At 41.8% G+C, this 17,504-nt stretch overlaps 1 protein-coding gene across 3 annotated transcripts in view; it reads right to left on the minus strand.

Annotated features, from left to right (window-relative positions):
- The window catches only part of IL17REL (interleukin 17 receptor E like), a 148,772-nt gene that overhangs the window by 86,682 nt on the left and 44,586 nt on the right, over positions 1–17,504 (minus strand). For all 3 annotated transcript variants that reach the window (XM_068272696.1, XM_068272694.1, XM_068272695.1), the window contains exons 6-9: positions 13,046–13,090; positions 9,111–9,250; positions 503–574; positions 92–146 (exon numbers count right to left, since the gene is read on the minus strand). In XM_068272696.1, coding sequence (XP_068128797.1) covers positions 92–146; positions 503–574; positions 9,111–9,250; positions 13,046–13,090 — 312 coding nt within the window. The remainder of the gene's footprint in view (positions 1–91; positions 147–502; positions 575–9,110; positions 9,251–13,045; positions 13,091–17,504) is intronic.

The raw sequence follows: 17,504 nt of genomic DNA on the forward strand, positions 1-17,504 counted from the left end.
AGCACCTCATGGGGCCCTCTGTTAACTATTCAGTGAATTTTAGTTATGCAATAAGCGAGTCAAGGAGTAGAACTCATAAAAGGTTACTTACCATTCTTGAAAGGACAAAGGCGGGTCCTCCGTGCATCTGGCATTGCAGACCATCCCTTTTGGAGAAAAGAAGTTTCGTCATTAATATCTGTATGTGTGCTTAATACAGCATTTAACAACCGCTCAAAGTGTAAAAACAGGATGCGGTTTTGTGTGTGGTAGTGTAGGCGATATCAATAAACCACACAGTTGGGTAACAGGAATAAAAGACATGTGATTTCTGTTTATACAAGGCGTCGTGTATGGTTCTGCCATTATATGTTTACTTAGATGGTTTACTAGTCTGTTAATAGCCTTAAGCTACCATGAGGAGGGAAAACAGACATCTGTCTCTGACAGTTACATGTGATGAAAGGAAGATAAGAAAAGAAAACATGAAGTGCAGTGATAAGTGACGCATACGGTAACTTACCTCAATGCATAAACACGGTAGTATCTCTGAATACTCCAGCGTGACAGATTTGTTTGCATCTTCCTTTTTGATCTGTAAAAAACATAAAAGTACAATATGAACACAGCAAGGGCTGCAATACTATTATTATTTTATTATTATTTAGTATTTATATAGCGCCGACATATTACGCAGCGCTGTACAGTGTATATATATATCTTGTCACTAACTGTCCCCCAAAGGAGCTCACAATCTAATCCCTACCATTGCCATATGTCTATATTATGTAGTGTAAGTACTGTAGTCTAGGGCCAATTTTTAGAGGTAGCCAATTAACTTATCTGTATGTTTTTTGGAATGTGGGAGGAAACCGGAGTGCCCGGAGGAAACCCACGCAGACACGAAGAGAAAATACAAACTCTTTGCAGATAGTGCCCTGGCTGGGATTCGAACCAGGGACTCAGCGCTGCAAGGCGAGAGAGCTAACCACTACGCCACCGTGCTGCCCGCCCTGCCTGCTACTACTTACAGCTACAGTTTTGCCATTTGTAAAATGGGTTACTACAGTTGCTTGCAAAAGTATTCGGCACTCTTGAAATTTTCCACATTTTGTCACATAACTGCCACAAACATGAATCAATTTTATTGGAATTCCACATGAAAGATTAACACAAAGTGGTGTACACTAGTGTTGGGCGAACATCTAGACGTTCGGGTTCGGGCCGAACAGGCCGAACATGGCCGCGATGTTCGGGTGTTCGAGCCGAACTCCGAACATAATGGAAGTCAATGGGGACCCGAACTTTTGTGCTTTGTAAAGCCTCCTTACATGCTACATACCCCAAATTTACAGGGTATGTGCACCTTGGGAGTGGGTACAAGAGGGAAATTTTTTTTTGCAAAAAGAGCTTATAGTTTTTGAGAAAATTGATTGTAAAGTTTCAAAGGAAAAACTGTCTTTTAAATGTGGAAAATGTCATGTTTCTTTGCACAGGTAACATGCTTTTTTTCGCCATGCAGTCATAAATGTAATACAGAGAAGAGGTTCCAGGAAAAGGGACTGGTAACGCTAACCCAGCACCAGCAGCAGCACACGTGATGGAACAGGAGGAGGCGCAGGAGGAGAAGGCCACGCTTTGAGACACAACAACCCAGGCCTTGCATGAGGACAAGAAGCGTGCGGATAGCATGTTTTTTACTGCCATGCAGTCATACATGTAATAAAGATAAGAGGTTCAATAAACAGGGACCGGGCGGCAACGCTAACCCAGCAGCAGCAGACGTGATGGAACAGGAGGAGGCGCAGGAGGAGAAGGCCACGCTTTGAGACACAACAACCCAGGCCTTGCATGAGGACAAGAAGCGTGCGGATAGCATGCTTTGTACCGCCATGCATGCAGTCATAAATGTAATAAAGATAAGAGGTTCAATAAACAGGGACCGGCAACGCTAACCCAGCAGCAGCAGCAGCAGCACACGTGATGGAACAGGAGGAGGCGCAGGAGGAGAAGGCCACGCTTTGTGAGACACAACAACCCAGGCCTTGCATGAGGAAAAAAAGCGTGCGGATATAGCAGCAATGCTTTTTGCCGCCATGCAGTCATAAATGTAATACAGATGAGAGGTTCAATAAACAGGGACCGGAAACGCTAAACCATCCCAGATGTTCATTGGTCATGTTACTTGGTTGGGGTCCTGGAGTGTTGCGTAGTCGTTTCCAATCCAGGATTGATTCATTTTAATTTGAGTCAGACGGTCTGCATTTTCTGTGGAGAGGCGGATACGCCGATCTGTGACGATGCCTCCGGCAGCACTGAAACAGCGTTCCGACATAACGCTGGCTGCCGGGCAAGCCAGCACCTCTATTGCGTACATTGCCAGTTCGTGCCAGGTGTCTAGCTTCATGCCCGGTTTCAGGTCCAGCGGTGCCAGCCACAAATCCGTCTGTTCCTTTATTCCCCTCCAAATTTCCTCCCCTGTGTGCTGCTTATCCCCAAGGCAGATCAGCTTCAGCAACGCTTGCTGACGCATGCCAACAGCTGTGCTGCACTGCTTCCACGATCCTACTGCTGCTGGTGCTGGGTTAGCGTTTCCGGATGAGGTACAGCTTTGAGATGCGTTGGAGGAGAAGGAGTCAGAGAGGTAGGTGCTGCTGTTGTTATCCAGTGGGAGGGACGGCGGTGCAGCTGTTTGCGGCGTGGGCAACACCCGCGCCGTAGCAGGTGAGGAATCGCTGCCAGGCTCCACAAGGTTCACCCAGTGCGCGGTAAGGGAGATGTATAGACCCTGGCCGAACGCACTCGTCCAGGTGTCAGTGGTGAGGTGAACCTTGCAGGCAACGGCATTCTTCAAGCTTCGGGTTATTTTGCTGACCACGTGCTCATGCAACTCAGGCACTGCAGAGCGCGCAAAGTGGTAGCGGCTGGGAACCACGTAACGTGGGATGGCCACTGACATCATGCCCTTGAAGCTGTTTGTCTCCACCACTCGATATGGCAGCATTTCGCAGGCCAGAAGCTTGGCTATGCTGGCTGGCTGGCTGTTACTGCCACGGCCCGGGGGTCATTTGCTGGCAGTTTCCTCTTGCGCTCAAACATCTCAGAGACAGACAACTCAACCGTAGGGCTGCACACCGAAGGGCTGTTGGTTGTTGTGTTTGATGAACACTGGGAGACCTCAAGAGCACTAGTCCGGAAAGTGACAGTGTCAGCATCGTCTGATGTTTGTGAATGTTGTGAACCACGCAATGGCTGGGCTACTGCTGCTGCTGAGGCGGGTCTGGTGGTGAGTCTGGTGAACCCAAGGGAGGCAGTGTTGCTGGTGGTACCCTGTCCTGCCGCGTTTGCCCACAGAGTGGGATGTTTGGATAGAATGTGGCGGCTCATGCTGGTGGTGGAGAGGTTGTTAATACTTTTCCCCCTGCTCAGGCGGGTCTTGCACACCTTGCAAATCGCCATGGTAACATCCTCAGTGCAGTCTTCAAAGAAAGCCCAGACTTTGGAGCACCTGCCTTGCTGGCGATTTCTGTTTGCGCCTCTTTTGCCTCTCACTTGAACTTCCATGCTTGCGGTGCCTGAAATTGCGCGCCGCCTACCTTGTGGCACAAGGCGAACTCGTGCAGCAGTGGGTTCCTCAACAGACTCATCTGTGCTGCTGCTACGACGGCGATGTTCTCGTTCACAAACAAAATCTGGGTCTATGTCCACATTGTCCATACCCTCCTCTTCCATCTCCTCAAACTCGTCATATGTCATTGTGGGGGGCCGCCGCCGTGGAGTAGAGCTCCCCAGAACAACCTCTGCGCAGCTCACTCCAACGTCGTCTGGTTATCTGGCAGTTGTGTGCGTGGTGTCGCTGCCGGTTGTGTCAGCTTTGTGCCCACTGGCTCCTTGTAACTGGCTGAGGACTCGGACCTCGTGCGTGATGTGCTGGTGCTGCTTAACCCACTGCTGGACGCTTGAGAGGTCATCCAAGTAATTATCTGGTCCTGTTCTTTTGGATCTGTGAGGGTTGTTGTCCTGGACAACATGGGCGGTATTGAGTGGGTTTTCTTGGGTGCTCCCCTGTGGCCTGTACGTGAACCGTCAGGGGAAACACCTCTTCCCTTGCCCCTCCCTCTTTCACCGGATTTCTTCCTCATTTCACTTATCCTTAAAGTACACGCTGACTGGCAGCAGTACAGTGGCAGTACAGAAATGCTATACAGTGGTGGGTGAGCGGTGTACCACTATTGCCAGCAGCGACACAGAGCACAATGCTATACAGTGGCGGGTGAGCGGTGTACTACTGTTCCCAGCAGACACAGAGTGGAAGTAAACACAATGCTATATAGTGTGGCTGAGCCGTGTACACAGAGTGGCATTAAACACAATGCTATATAGTCTGCTATATAGTCACCCCGAACAGGGTGATGTTCTGCAGAACCCGAACAGTGGCAAACACTGTTCGCCCAACACTACTGGGAACGCAGATTTTAGTACCTAAACACACGATACAACATGTTTTCCGGGGTCGGACTCTGAGGCACATACAGATGGTCCCGATCATCATCCTCATCATACAACTCTTCTCCTGAGTCTGACCCACCCACCACCTCTGCCACCCCAACATCCCCAGACACAGACCCCTCATCGTCCTCAACATTAACTTGGGATGCTGGCCTGAGCCAGACCTCCTCCTCCACATCAGGCCCCATCATCTCCTCAATGGCAGCCCTCATTAATCGCTCTGGCGACGGACCGATGGACACAACGTTCTCCTCCGGGGAGGGCTGCTGCTGACCACTGGCTGCTGGGGTGGATGTTATAGCTTGCGTGGGGCGTTGGCTGTTGCTGTTGTTGGGAGTGCTGCTCACAGCGGAGGTCTCTGGGGAACTCATGTTGAGCTCATATAGTGGTTGACGGTGAGTGGAGTATTACTGATCCCAGCAATATACACACTGACTGGCAGAGTACGCAATGCTATATAGTGTGGCTGAGCGGTGTACACAGAGTGGCAGTAAACACAATGCTATATAGTCTGGCTGAGCGAGCGGTGTACTACTGTTCCCAGCAGAATCAGAGTGGCAGTAAACAATGGTATATAGTCTGGCTGAGCAGTGTACACAGAGTGTCAGTAAACAATGCTATATAGTCTGGCTGAGCCGTGTACACAGAGTGTCAGTAAACAATGTAATATAGTCTGGCTGAGCGGTGTACACAGGGTGTCAGTAAACAATGGTATATAGTCTGGCTGAGCGGTGTACACAGAGTGTCAGTAAACAATGGTATATAGTCTGGCTGAGCGGTGTACACAGAGTGTCAGTAAACAATGGTATATAGTCTGGCTGAGCGGTGTACACAGAGTGTCAGTAAACAACGGTATATAGTCTGGCTGAGCGGTGTACACAGAGTGGCAGTAAACACAATGCTATATATAGCGTGGCTGAGCGAGGTGCACAGTGGCAGTACACACAATGCTATATAGTCAGGCTAAGCCGTGTACACAGAGTGTCAGAAAACACAATGCTATATATAGCGTGGCTGAGCGAGGTGCACAGTGGCAGTACACACAATGCTATCTAGTCAGGCTAAGCCGTGTACACAGAGTGTCAGAAAACACAATGCTGTATATAGCGTGGCTGAGCGAGGTGCACAGTGGCAGTACACACAATGCTATATAGTCAGGCTGAGCGGTGTACACAGAGTGTCAGTAAACAATGGTATATAGTCTGGCTGAGCGGTGTACACAGAGTGTCAGTAAACAACTGTATATAGTGTGGCTGAGCGGTGTACACAGAGTGGCAGTAAACACAATGCTATATATAGCGTGGCTAAGCAAGGTGCACAGTGGCAGTACACACAATGCTATATTAGTCAGGCTAAGCCGTGTACACAGAGTGTCAGAAAACACAATGCTATATATAGCGTGGCTGAGCGAGGTGCACAGTGGCAGTACACACAATGCTATATTAGTCAGGCTAAGCCGTGTACACAGAGTGTCAGAAAACACAATGCTATATATAGCGTGGCTGAGCGAGGTGCACAGTGGCAGTACACACAATGCTATATTAGTCAGGCTAAGCCGTGTACACAGAGTGTCAGAAAACACAATGCTATATATAGCGTGGCTGAGCGAGGTACACAGTGGCAGTAAACAATGCTATATATAGTGTGGCTGAGCGAGCGGTGTACTACTGTTCCCAACAGCGACACACAATGACTGGGGGGGACCCTGGCTAGCGTGGCTGGAGAGCGAACTACCCTGCCTGCCTACCCAAAGCTAAACCCACAGAGAAATGGCGGAGATATGACGTGGTTCGGGTATTTATTTACCCAAACCACGTGACCGTTCGGCCAATCAGAGCGCGTTCGGGCCCGAACCACGTGACCCGTTCGGCCAATCACAGCACTAGCCGAACGTTCGGGGAACGTTCGGCCATGCGCTCTTAGTTCGGCCATGTGGCCGAACGGTTTGGCCGAGCACCGTCAGGTGTTCGGCCGAACTCGAACATCACCCGAACAGGGTGATGTTCTGCAGAACCCGAACAGTGGCGAACACTGTTCGCCCAACACTAGTGTACACGTGAGAAGTGGAATGAAAATCATACTTTATTCCAAACATTTTTTACAAATAAATAACTGCAAAGTGGGGTGTGCGTAATAAATCGGCCCCTTTTGGTCTGAGTGCAGTCAGTTGCCCATAGACATTGCCTGATGAGTGCTAATGACTAAATAGAGTGCACCTGTGGCTAATCTAATGTCAGTACAAATACAGCTGCTCTGTGACGGCCTCAGAGGTTGTCTAAGAGAATATATTGGGAGCAACAACACCATGAAGTCCAAAGAACACACCAGACAGGCCAGGGATAAAGTTATTGAGACATTTAAAGCAGGCTTAGACTACAAAAAGGTTTCCAAAGCCTTGAACATCCCACGGAGCACTTTTCAAGTGATCATTCAGAAATGGAAGGGGTATGGCACAACTGTAAACCTACCAAGACAAGGCCGTCCACCTAAATGTGCAGGCCGAACAAGGAGAGCGATGATCAGAAATGCAGTCAAGAGGCCCATGGTGACACAGGACGAGCTACAGAGATCTACAGCTCAGTTGGGGGAATCTGTCCATAGGAAAACTATTAGTCGTGCACTGCACAAAGTTGGCCTTTATGGAAGAGTGGCAAGAAGAAAGCCACTGTTAACAGAAAAGCATAAGAAGTCCCGTTTGCAGTTTGCCACAAGCCATGTGGGGGACACAGCAAACATGCTGAAGAAGGTGCTCTGGTCAGATGAGACCAAATTGAACGTTTTGGCCAAAACGCAAAACGCTATGTGTGACGGAAAATGAACACTGCACATCTCTCTGAACACACCATCCCCACTGTCAAATATGGTGGTGGCAACATCATGCTCTGGGGGTACTTCTCTTCAGCAGGGACAGGGAAGCTGGTCAGAGTTGATAGGAAGATGGATAGAGCCATATACAGGGCAATCTTGGAAGAAAACCTCTTGGAGTCTGCAAAAGACTTGAGACTGGGGTGGAGGTTTACCTTCCAGCAAGACAACGACCCTAAACATAAATCCAGGGCAACAATGGAATGGTTAAAAACAAAACACATTCATGTGTTAGAATGGCCCAGACAAAGTCCAGATCTAAATCCAATCGAGAATCTGTGGCAAGATCTGAAAACTGCTGTTCACAAATGCAGTCCATCTAATCTGACTGAGCGGGAGCTGTTTTGCAAAGAAGAAAGGGCAAGGATTTCAGTCTCTAGCCACTTCACATCCAGAACTTGTTTCCCACTTTTGGACCAGAGCAGTTTTGACAGTTTAGCTATGTCCTTATTTAATCAGAAATAACTTTATCTCTACTTATAACACAGAAATTAAATATATATTGTTTTTTTCAAGACAAACTAGGCTTTCATTGTATGTTATTTTTTCCCTCGAACAATTTTGTTTTCTATGAATTTTAATGGGAAAACCAGAAAAAAATAGAAAAAACACATTATTTCTCAGTTTAACCAATTCCAGTTTAAAAATAAAAAGCGCTACTGTAGATAAAAAAACACAAATTTTGTTTGGCTATTCTTACCACTTATCACAAAACTTAGATTATGTTCCTGTCACAATTTATGGGGAAGATATTTGATTCTGAAATAATGCTACAGAGTGTATTTTTCACTATGAACTGAGAAAATAAAAGTATTTTTAATGGTAAAAATCAATCTCATTGGCTCAGGACACCTATATTCTCGTTTACCAATTAGTGCTACATCAGATAGTGCCAGAAATGTGCACAGGAGCAAGCCCAATCCTGCACAGCACTGCTTCTGCTACAAGACGTAGATCTACTGACTTGTGGCTTAGATGAAGTCACAGAGGACGTAGATATACTGTAGTGATGAATAAAGTGGCTAGATGTGCAAAGCTGGTAGAGACATACTCTAAAAGACTGGCAGCTGTAATAGCAGCAAAAGGTGGTTCTACAAAGTATTGACTCAGGGGGCCGAATAATTATGCACACCCCACTTTGCAGCTATTTATTTGTAGAAAATGTTTGGAATCATGTATGATTTTCCTTCCACTTCTCATGTGCACACCACTTTGTATTGGTCTTTCACATAGAATTCCAATAACATTGATTCATGTTTGTGGCAGTAATGTGACAAAATGTGGAAAACTTCAAGGGGGCCGAATACTTTTGCAAGCCACTGTATGTTTCTGTACGCACACATAGGAAACACATTAGGAAAAATGAACAACACAACAATTCTAAATCTCTAGTAGTCAGATGGAGCCTGAGGGTTGGGCAGAAGGATTATACTCGGGCTCCCAAGCATTGCAATAACATTATCTATTTACATTTATGGTGATTTGTGTTGTGTTAGTGCTGTACAGTACTTTACAAGCACATTGTGATGTATTTTCCAGTACCATCTATATGAGCATTCTACACATAACCAGAGCTCCAGAGGGTCCTAAAGTGGTCAATAAAATGTCATAAGACATCTGCTCTACATTACCTCTTTATTAGTTTTCATGGTTAGCTATGCAGAAGCCCAATCATCTTATTGTCCACATCCTGTGAGTTTAAAGCCAATACATGCATGATATAAATATAGTACATGCAAAGCACTGATATTACGTACCACTGCATGAGCTCCAACATCATGGCAGATAAAACGTTTTCTACAAAGACGCACATTGTAATCAAGGTCCTCAAGAATATTTGAAACATGTACGGTTATAAATTTCTTTCCCTCGTTGACCATGTAATCTAACTTTCCTGCTAACAAAACAAAAATAGGTATTAGTTATGCAAAACTATTTTTTCTGCTTGTGGTTTCTTGTTGTATTTTTTGTTTTCTAATTTACATTTATTATAATGATAAAACTATCCCATATGTATTACTTGAAAGCCATCATGTTTGTGAAATTGAGCCCAACCTCATGCAAAGATGTTTTCCCAGCCATGTGTGCCACTAATGGGCATGTGACTTCATCCTCCAATTCCTGTTCCCTTTATCACAAATTACCATACAGTCCTCACCTTGAGGGTATTCTTAAAGGGCTTCAACACTGCAGACAAGTAACCTTTTGGATTGGTTGGCGAGTCCACACAAAACACAATTTCAATTGTATGTACAATACCTACTACTGTCTTGTTTAGCAATCAATCAGGTAAGCTAACACCGTTTCGCATGTGCGTGCAAGGACGCAATTCTAACTCAAGCTAGTCCTGTAGGAAAAAATAAACAATGCCAGTTGCCTTACTTCTGTGCAGGTGTTTTGCCTCTTATACTTTAAGTCACTGGCCCAAAATGAGCATGCAGATAACATGCTTTGACTCTGGCCTGACTCCACTGGCTGCATGCTTATTAGAGGCCAACTGAAGCTTAACATGACAGCCAGGCAACTGGCATTGTTTAAAATGGAATCAAGATGGCAGCCTCTGTATTTCTCTCAGGCATTTTAGAGTATGAGATCATCAGTACCTTCACCAACCATACCCTATAGAACAGAGTTCCACAGAAATTGCAATCCTCTCAGAGAGTTTTAGTCTGAAAAGCATCATGATGCTCTGAATACTAAGATCTGTTTAGATCTGAGTATAGAGATAGGTTTTAACATAACTAAGGGCCGATTCAGACGGATGTCTTCCAGCGTCCTGTTCTGTGGCTTCTCGTACATGGGCTTGTGCGGACTTTAAGCGGCGATCGGCTGAGTCCCGTCGCAATCTGCATTTTCCGTCCCCACAGGGTGACATGAAGACGAGGTGGTCAATCGATCCTGAAAGCCGGTCACCTAGAACAACGGAGAAAATCGGGATCGGAACACCCCGTTCGCATAAACGCCCCCATTCACTGAATGTCAAGCATCCGTGTGAACCGGCCCTAAATGTGTTTTGTTTGTTGGTTTGTTTGTTTTTTGCTGCTTTCAGGAAGTCAAATGGATTATGTACTGAGACAACTTTATTCTTCCTAGAGCCTACAGAGTGCTCATTCAACTGTATTTAAGATACTTAATGGAGTGAGTGAGCTATTACGATGATCTCTGATTTCCGTGAAACATTCCTAGAACTGTAAAAAAAGAGGGCTCAGGAACTGCAATCGGAACACTATTACTACTGACAGCACAAGCAATGGGGTGTATGCACTAAACTGCATTAATCAGAATGATGTGTGTAAAGTCTTACTGCATGATGAGTAGAGTAGAGCAGAATACAATACATTACATGCAATGTATTACACTCTACTCATCACGCTCAAGACTTGACACACCTAATTCTGCTTAACACAGTTTAGTGCATGCACTCCAATGGCCCTTACTCAATTCACTTTTTCTCCTACGTTTTCTCCTAGGTGATATTTTTACACCTTATCAAAACTTAAAATTGCCCTTTAAGCCACTAGTATAGTATGCAAGAATAATCCTGACAGTACTGTTTCACTCATTTTTTGTACCTTTTAATTTGCAGTGTGCTGAAAAGTTAAGAGAACATGAAAAATTATCTCCTAGGCAATAAAGTGAATTGAATAAGAACTACCGGTAATATTCCGTATCACCCTATACACATCCTCACTGTTCCTCAGCCATGTCTACTGAACACATGCCAACATTTCCTGACCCAACTAGATAAAACATAAATATTATATAAAATTTGTTTAAAAATGATTTTTATTTTCTTTTGGAAAGAGAATTTACTCTTAAAAATGGTCTGCTGTTTTGTGAGAAATCTTTTAAACCATGAATGAGTCATATCAGATTATAGCTAGGGATGCTAAAAAATGTGTGAATTAGCAGTTGTAAGGCTGCAGCTGGGAAATTGGAAATTAGGTTTTTTCTTTAACCACTTCAGCCTTCAGTCGTTTTTCACGTTATGCATTAAGCAATTTTCCCTTCCCATTCATTTGCCAATAACTTTATCACTATTTATCACAATGAATTGATCTATATCTTGTTTTTTTCCACCACCCATTAGGCTTTCTTTGGGGTGTACATTTTGCTAAGAATTATTTTTTTCTAAATGCATTTTAACAGGAATATTAAGAAATAAATTGAAAAAATTCATTATTTCTCAGTTTTCGGCCATTATAGTTTCAAAACAATACATGCTACCATAATTAAAACCTATGTATTTTATTTGCCCATTTGTCCCGGTTTTACACCATTTAAATTATGTCCCTATTACAATATATGGCGCCAATATTTTATTTGGAAATAAAGGTGCATTTTTTTAGTTTTGCGTCCATCACTATTTATTAGCTTATAATTTAAAAAATATTAGTTGTATACCCTCTTCACATGCATATTAAAAAAGTTCAGACCCTTAGGTAACTTATTATGTTTTGTTTAAAAAGATTGTACTTTTATTTTTATTTTTTTAAGTTAAACATTTTATTTGGGTGTGGGAGGTAAACAGTTAATTTTAAATGTAATATATTGTGTCTTTTTGTAATAAAAATGTACGTGCATGTAGTTTTACTATTTGGCCACAAGATGGCCACAGTGAGGTTTTTTTTTTCTATCCATGCTCGCTCACAGGAACTACAAGGAGGACCGTGGCCTCTGAAAAGAAGCCGTCGGTTTTTCTACCGGGGACTTAGATCAATGAATTGGAACAAAGTTCCCATTTATTGATCTTTGGGCTAACGGGGCTGACACGGGGGCGCCCGTGCACGGGAGCACCCAGCACCGCAGCAGCAGCCTTTTGGATGTGAAAGTCACATCCAAAAGGCTAAAATGGTTTTGTACGCTTAAAATTGCAAAATCACTAACTTGTGAACCATTTAGCAGTATTGACTATGGTTTATTATGACCTATAGGGCAGCTACAACCTAATATGCATAATTTCAAATAAGTCCAAACCAAGAATTGAGTATCAGCTAAGTTTTTCAAAGACTTCTGGCCCTGTAGAACCTTAGTAAATCATGGTTGGTGTATCTAAATAACGTTGATATATAGCACAATTTTAGCTTGCAAAACTGAAGCTCAACTAAAATATTTGTTGGTATTTGAGGGTTGCACAAAGGTCCACATATCAGAGAGAGAGAAGTTTAAAAAAAAAAAAAAAACAATAAAAGACTCTGCCTCCTCCTCTGCCAGCAACTCTGCACTTGAATTAGTGAACTTTCAGGCTTTTTTTCAGTATACCTCTAATAAGACAGGATATAATGATTCAGCAATATGTATTTTGCTTTTTTATGCCCTTCAAGTCAGGTCACAGAGTCAAAGGGCCTGATCCAATTTACTTTTTTCTCCTAAATTTTCTCTTAGGAGATATTTTTTTTTCTGTTTAAAATAACTTTCCAGCTATATGCCTTTAAAAATGTACCAAAAGCATGTGAAGCAGTACTGTCAAAAGTTTTCTGAGTATTTCCTTGCTTACTGGTGGCTTAAAGGGCATTTTACTGATAAGATGTGAAAATATCATCTAGGAGAAAACTCAGGAGAAAAAGTGAATTTGATCAGGCCCAAAATGGCTTAAAAAGTTTTGCTTTGGAACTTTAAAGTACTTTATTCTGCAATTTACACATTTGAAGAACTGTTTTTTAAAATCTAAAAGGACAGCGTCATGACTTACATATGCAGGACCTTATGTGCTTTCCCACATCTTTATTGTGACAATCTACAAGGAAAAGATGTCAATGTTAGTCTAAACTAAGCATAAGACAATACAGCAGACTTAAGACAAGCATAAGTGTTTCTCATTATAATACGTTCTTTAAAATATCTGAAAAAAAAGTGATCTCAGGTGCCAGGTGGAGATGTGGCATAGACCTGGGTTTTAGTTTTTGGACTGTGAATAGAGATCAAGAAGAAATCTGTCACAATAATCAATTATCCACGGTTATATGCCCAACCACATTTTCATCAACATTAACCATTTCAGGCCATGGGTACTTTTCACCTTATGGACGAGAGAAATTTTCACATTTCAGCGCTCCTCCCTTTCATTCCCCAATAACTTTATCACTGCTTATCACAGCAAAATGATCTATACCTTGTTTGTTCTGCCACCAATTAGACTTTCTTTGGGTGGTACATTATGTTAAGAATTATTTTATTCTAAATGCATTTTACCGGGAATAATAAGAAAAAAATTGAAAAAAAATCATTATTTCTCAGTTTTCGGCTATTATAGTTTTAAAATAATACATGCTACCGTAATTTAAAAAAAACACATTTTATTTGCCCATTTGTCCTGCTTATTGCAACGTTAAAATTATATCCCTAGTATAATGTATGGTGACAATATTTTATTTGGAAATTAAGGTGCATTTTTTCAGTTTTACATCCATCACTAATTTTTAGTCCATAAATGTATAATAATATGCCCTCTTGACATATACATATTAAAAAATGTTATTCCCTTAACACAGTAGGTGTAGTTTTACTATTTGGCCACAAGATGTCCCCATTGAGTACGTATACAATAGGAAGCAATGTGTTGCTACAATGTAACTAGGGAAGTGACACAGGCATCAATGGAAGCCTACGATCACGGTGGCTTGCGGGGAGATTATTGAATAGGAACTTCGCTCCCATTCATAAATCTAACGATCAGCGAAGGTAAGCAGCGGATATCGGCAGTGGGAGGAAGCGTGGTGGCTTTATTTAAGAATAAACACTGTTTTTGAACAAAAACAGTGTTTATTTTCGGCGGACAAGAACGGATTGGCTCAAGGGACTTTTGTCCCCTGCAGTCAATCCCCCGTTTTTGGAAACAGCGTGATCACAGGCTTTTGCCCGCACGATTGCGCATACAGCCCCCCAAGCTGCAGGGATGTAACTATCGCGTCCCTGTGGCTGTAGCAGCTGCTGCTGTGGATGTGAGGCTCACATCCCAGCGGAGAAATGGTTAACCAAAATGTAACGTGTCATGCTGAATATGCTTAGATAATGTGATTGTTTACAATTGTAAATGGTAAAATTAATCATTTTTGTACATAACTCAAAAGTATTACTGTGCAGGAAGGTAGTTTAAAGGGGCACTATGGCAAATTAAATATGTGCAAACAAAAACAAATAAGAAGTACGTTTTCTCCAGAGTAAAATGAGCCATAAATTACTTTTCTCCTATGTTGCTGTCATTTACAGCAGGTAGTAGAAATTTAACAGAAGTGACCGGATTTAGACTAGTCCATCTCTCCATAGGGGATTCTTAGCAAGGCTGTTATTCTTTATAAAGATATTCCCTAAAAAGGATTTAAACAATGATGCTGGCCAACCTCCCTGCTCGCTACACAATTTTTCGGCAGTTGGACAAAGCAACTGCCATTCACTAAGTGCTTTTGAAAATAAATAAATCATTGAGAATCCCCTATGAAGACTAGTCCAAAACCTGTCACTTCTGTCAGATTTCTACTACTTACTGTAGGTGTTAGCAACATAAAAGAAAAGTAATTTATGGCTAATTTTACTCTGGAAAAAATGTACTTCTTATTTGTACGTTTGCACATATTTTAAATTTTACAATTTTTGCCACAGGACCCCTTTAAGAACATTACATCACATTACAGAATATGCCCAAGAAAGAGTTTTAAGATGAAGTGCTTATGATCCATTTTGTGGTACTGCTAAGTTTATTTTGTCTATGGCTTTGCAAATACAATATTTGCATGAAACTTTTATATAGTTTGATACGTTTGAGGGCCCATGTTTCAATACATCTTTATTCCTGGTTATTCTTGATGTCTGGTGTCCTGGAACAACCCACAGGAAGTCAAGAGAGAGGAAATAGGCAGACAGGTGATGACATCACTAGTGACCTTGGCTGTCTAATGCCAGGCAGCCCCACAATGGGTTAGAATCTATCTATGAGGGTCATCCAGACTTTTGTGTCTTGGAAATCATTATACATTTTATTCATCATGTTACTTTTATCACTGTCATTACCAATTCTATATTTTGTGTTTTGTATCATTCTTTGTATTTTGTCACTAATTATGTATCTTGTATATTGGTGTACACCATTGTCTGTATTATTATGTACCCCATGTATATTTCTTACTTTGTACAGCGCCACGGAATATGTTGGCGCTTTATAAACCAATAATAATAATTTGCTTTTATCTTCCATGTAAAATAACTAATTTAACTTGCATCGGTTATTCTCCATGTGCAACACATGGCAACCCTTTATGAAGCGGGCTTTGAAAGTAGTTTTTATATGTATGTGTGTGTGTGTGTGCTTGCGATAAGCATGTGATTTTCTTTTTAGAACTAGATTATTGGTCGTCTTTGTAAGGGAAACTTTGCTATGTGATTTAGGGGATTATTTTTTTTTTTACAAAATGATAATTTAATTTTTTGGAGATCATGAAATGACTTCACAAGTTCATACATTCTTACACTGACTTGTGCATACTGTGTTCTATAGCTTATTTGGGTACAATGGCAAAAACATCACTGAAAGTAAATATTTATAAACACAAATTATTTATGTATGTCTCCATGAAACAAGTCAGTACTGTTTCCATGCCTAGGGCCAACCTGGCCCAAACAGGAAGTTTGTGATCATTTATTCTTGAAAACAAAAGTAATTACTTCCATCCTTGAAAAGCATCTGCTATATACATAATTGTCATTAAGTTAAATTTAGTGCAATAGCAAAGATAATCTTTGTGGGCTAACTCATTCTTAAATAACACAATACCACAACACAATACCAGACACAAATGTATTTTAACAGCACCAAAAAATACCGTATATACGGTATTTATATAAAGACAATAGCAATGGGTCAAAACAAAAAAGAAACAGTAATAACAGATTTAATAATATTATTTTAAATATTTTACTTAACTAAAGTTACAGATATTAATAGCAGTTATCTAGCAATAAACCATCTAGTTCACCATGATAATTTAGGCACAGGAACTCTTAGCGCTCAATACCATTACACTTAAAGAGGAACTGAACTAAAAATAGTGTCATAAATACAATTGCTTATTTTTTACAATACTACTTTATAAGTTATTTAGTCAGGGATTTCCCATTGTAAAAATGTTTTCTCACCCTGATTTACATTGTAAAACTAATAACAGGTGTTAACATCTTTACTGCTGGCAGGTGCATCACTTCACATTGTTTGTTTAGTACAAGTTCTGAAGCCAGTAAAAATAATTATTGGTCTCCCAGAGTGCTCTGGGAGGAGAATTCCACATATCTAAATAGCCTAGGCTGTGACGATGGAAGCACTTTACCCTAGGATAGAAATTGAGGAATACAAAAATTGGGAACAGCTTAAATCCATTTTACAGTGCACCTGTTTGTTTATTAGAGCACACCACTAATCCTGATGCTGCAGCAGTCACACATTGCATGATTTTTTTTAAATCTGGGTTGTTTCTGGATTTTTTTTTTGCCTGCAATTGCCTCGGGGCATGTATAACCTCTATAAACTAAATTTTTGATTGTGCACAATAAAAATGATTTTTTTAAACCAATTTGAGCAGTTTCCAATTTTCATATTCCTAGACTGTAACATCACTAAGAGAGCAGGGCTATGTACCAATATATAGCAATATATACTGTAGATATAGGAAGTATTTCTGATGCTGAGACCAGGATAATTAACTTAAAAGTGGGTATCCTGAATAATTTGCTACAATCTGCTCTGTGTCACTACAGCCCCTCTTTCATTTTATCACAAACGACAACCTGACAGTGCTAAGAAGGTAAACAAAGTTGTCGGGGATAATTATTTCAAGGTAGTGTTAAAGAGACTCTGTAACAAAATTTTCAGCCTTATTTCTTCTATCCTATAAGTTCCTATACCTGTTCTATTGTGGTCTCTCTTACTGCAGCCTTTCCTAGTTGCACAGTGGCTGTATTATCTCAGTTATATAATCTAATCTTCTTTCCTTTGCCGGCTTTGTCGGGCTCAGGCACTCAGGCCGGAATGTGCTGCTCTGCTTGTGATAGGTAGAAGTTATACACACCCTCTCCAAGCCCCCTCCAGGCTCTGTATGAGTCACAGACTGAGCTTCTCTCAGCCTATCACATGCTGGTTAGCAGCCATGTTTTTTGTTTGTAAA

This window comes from Hyperolius riggenbachi, chromosome 3 (assembly GCF_040937935.1).
Source record: "Hyperolius riggenbachi isolate aHypRig1 chromosome 3, aHypRig1.pri, whole genome shotgun sequence".
NCBI lineage: Eukaryota > Metazoa > Chordata > Amphibia > Anura > Hyperoliidae > Hyperolius > Hyperolius riggenbachi.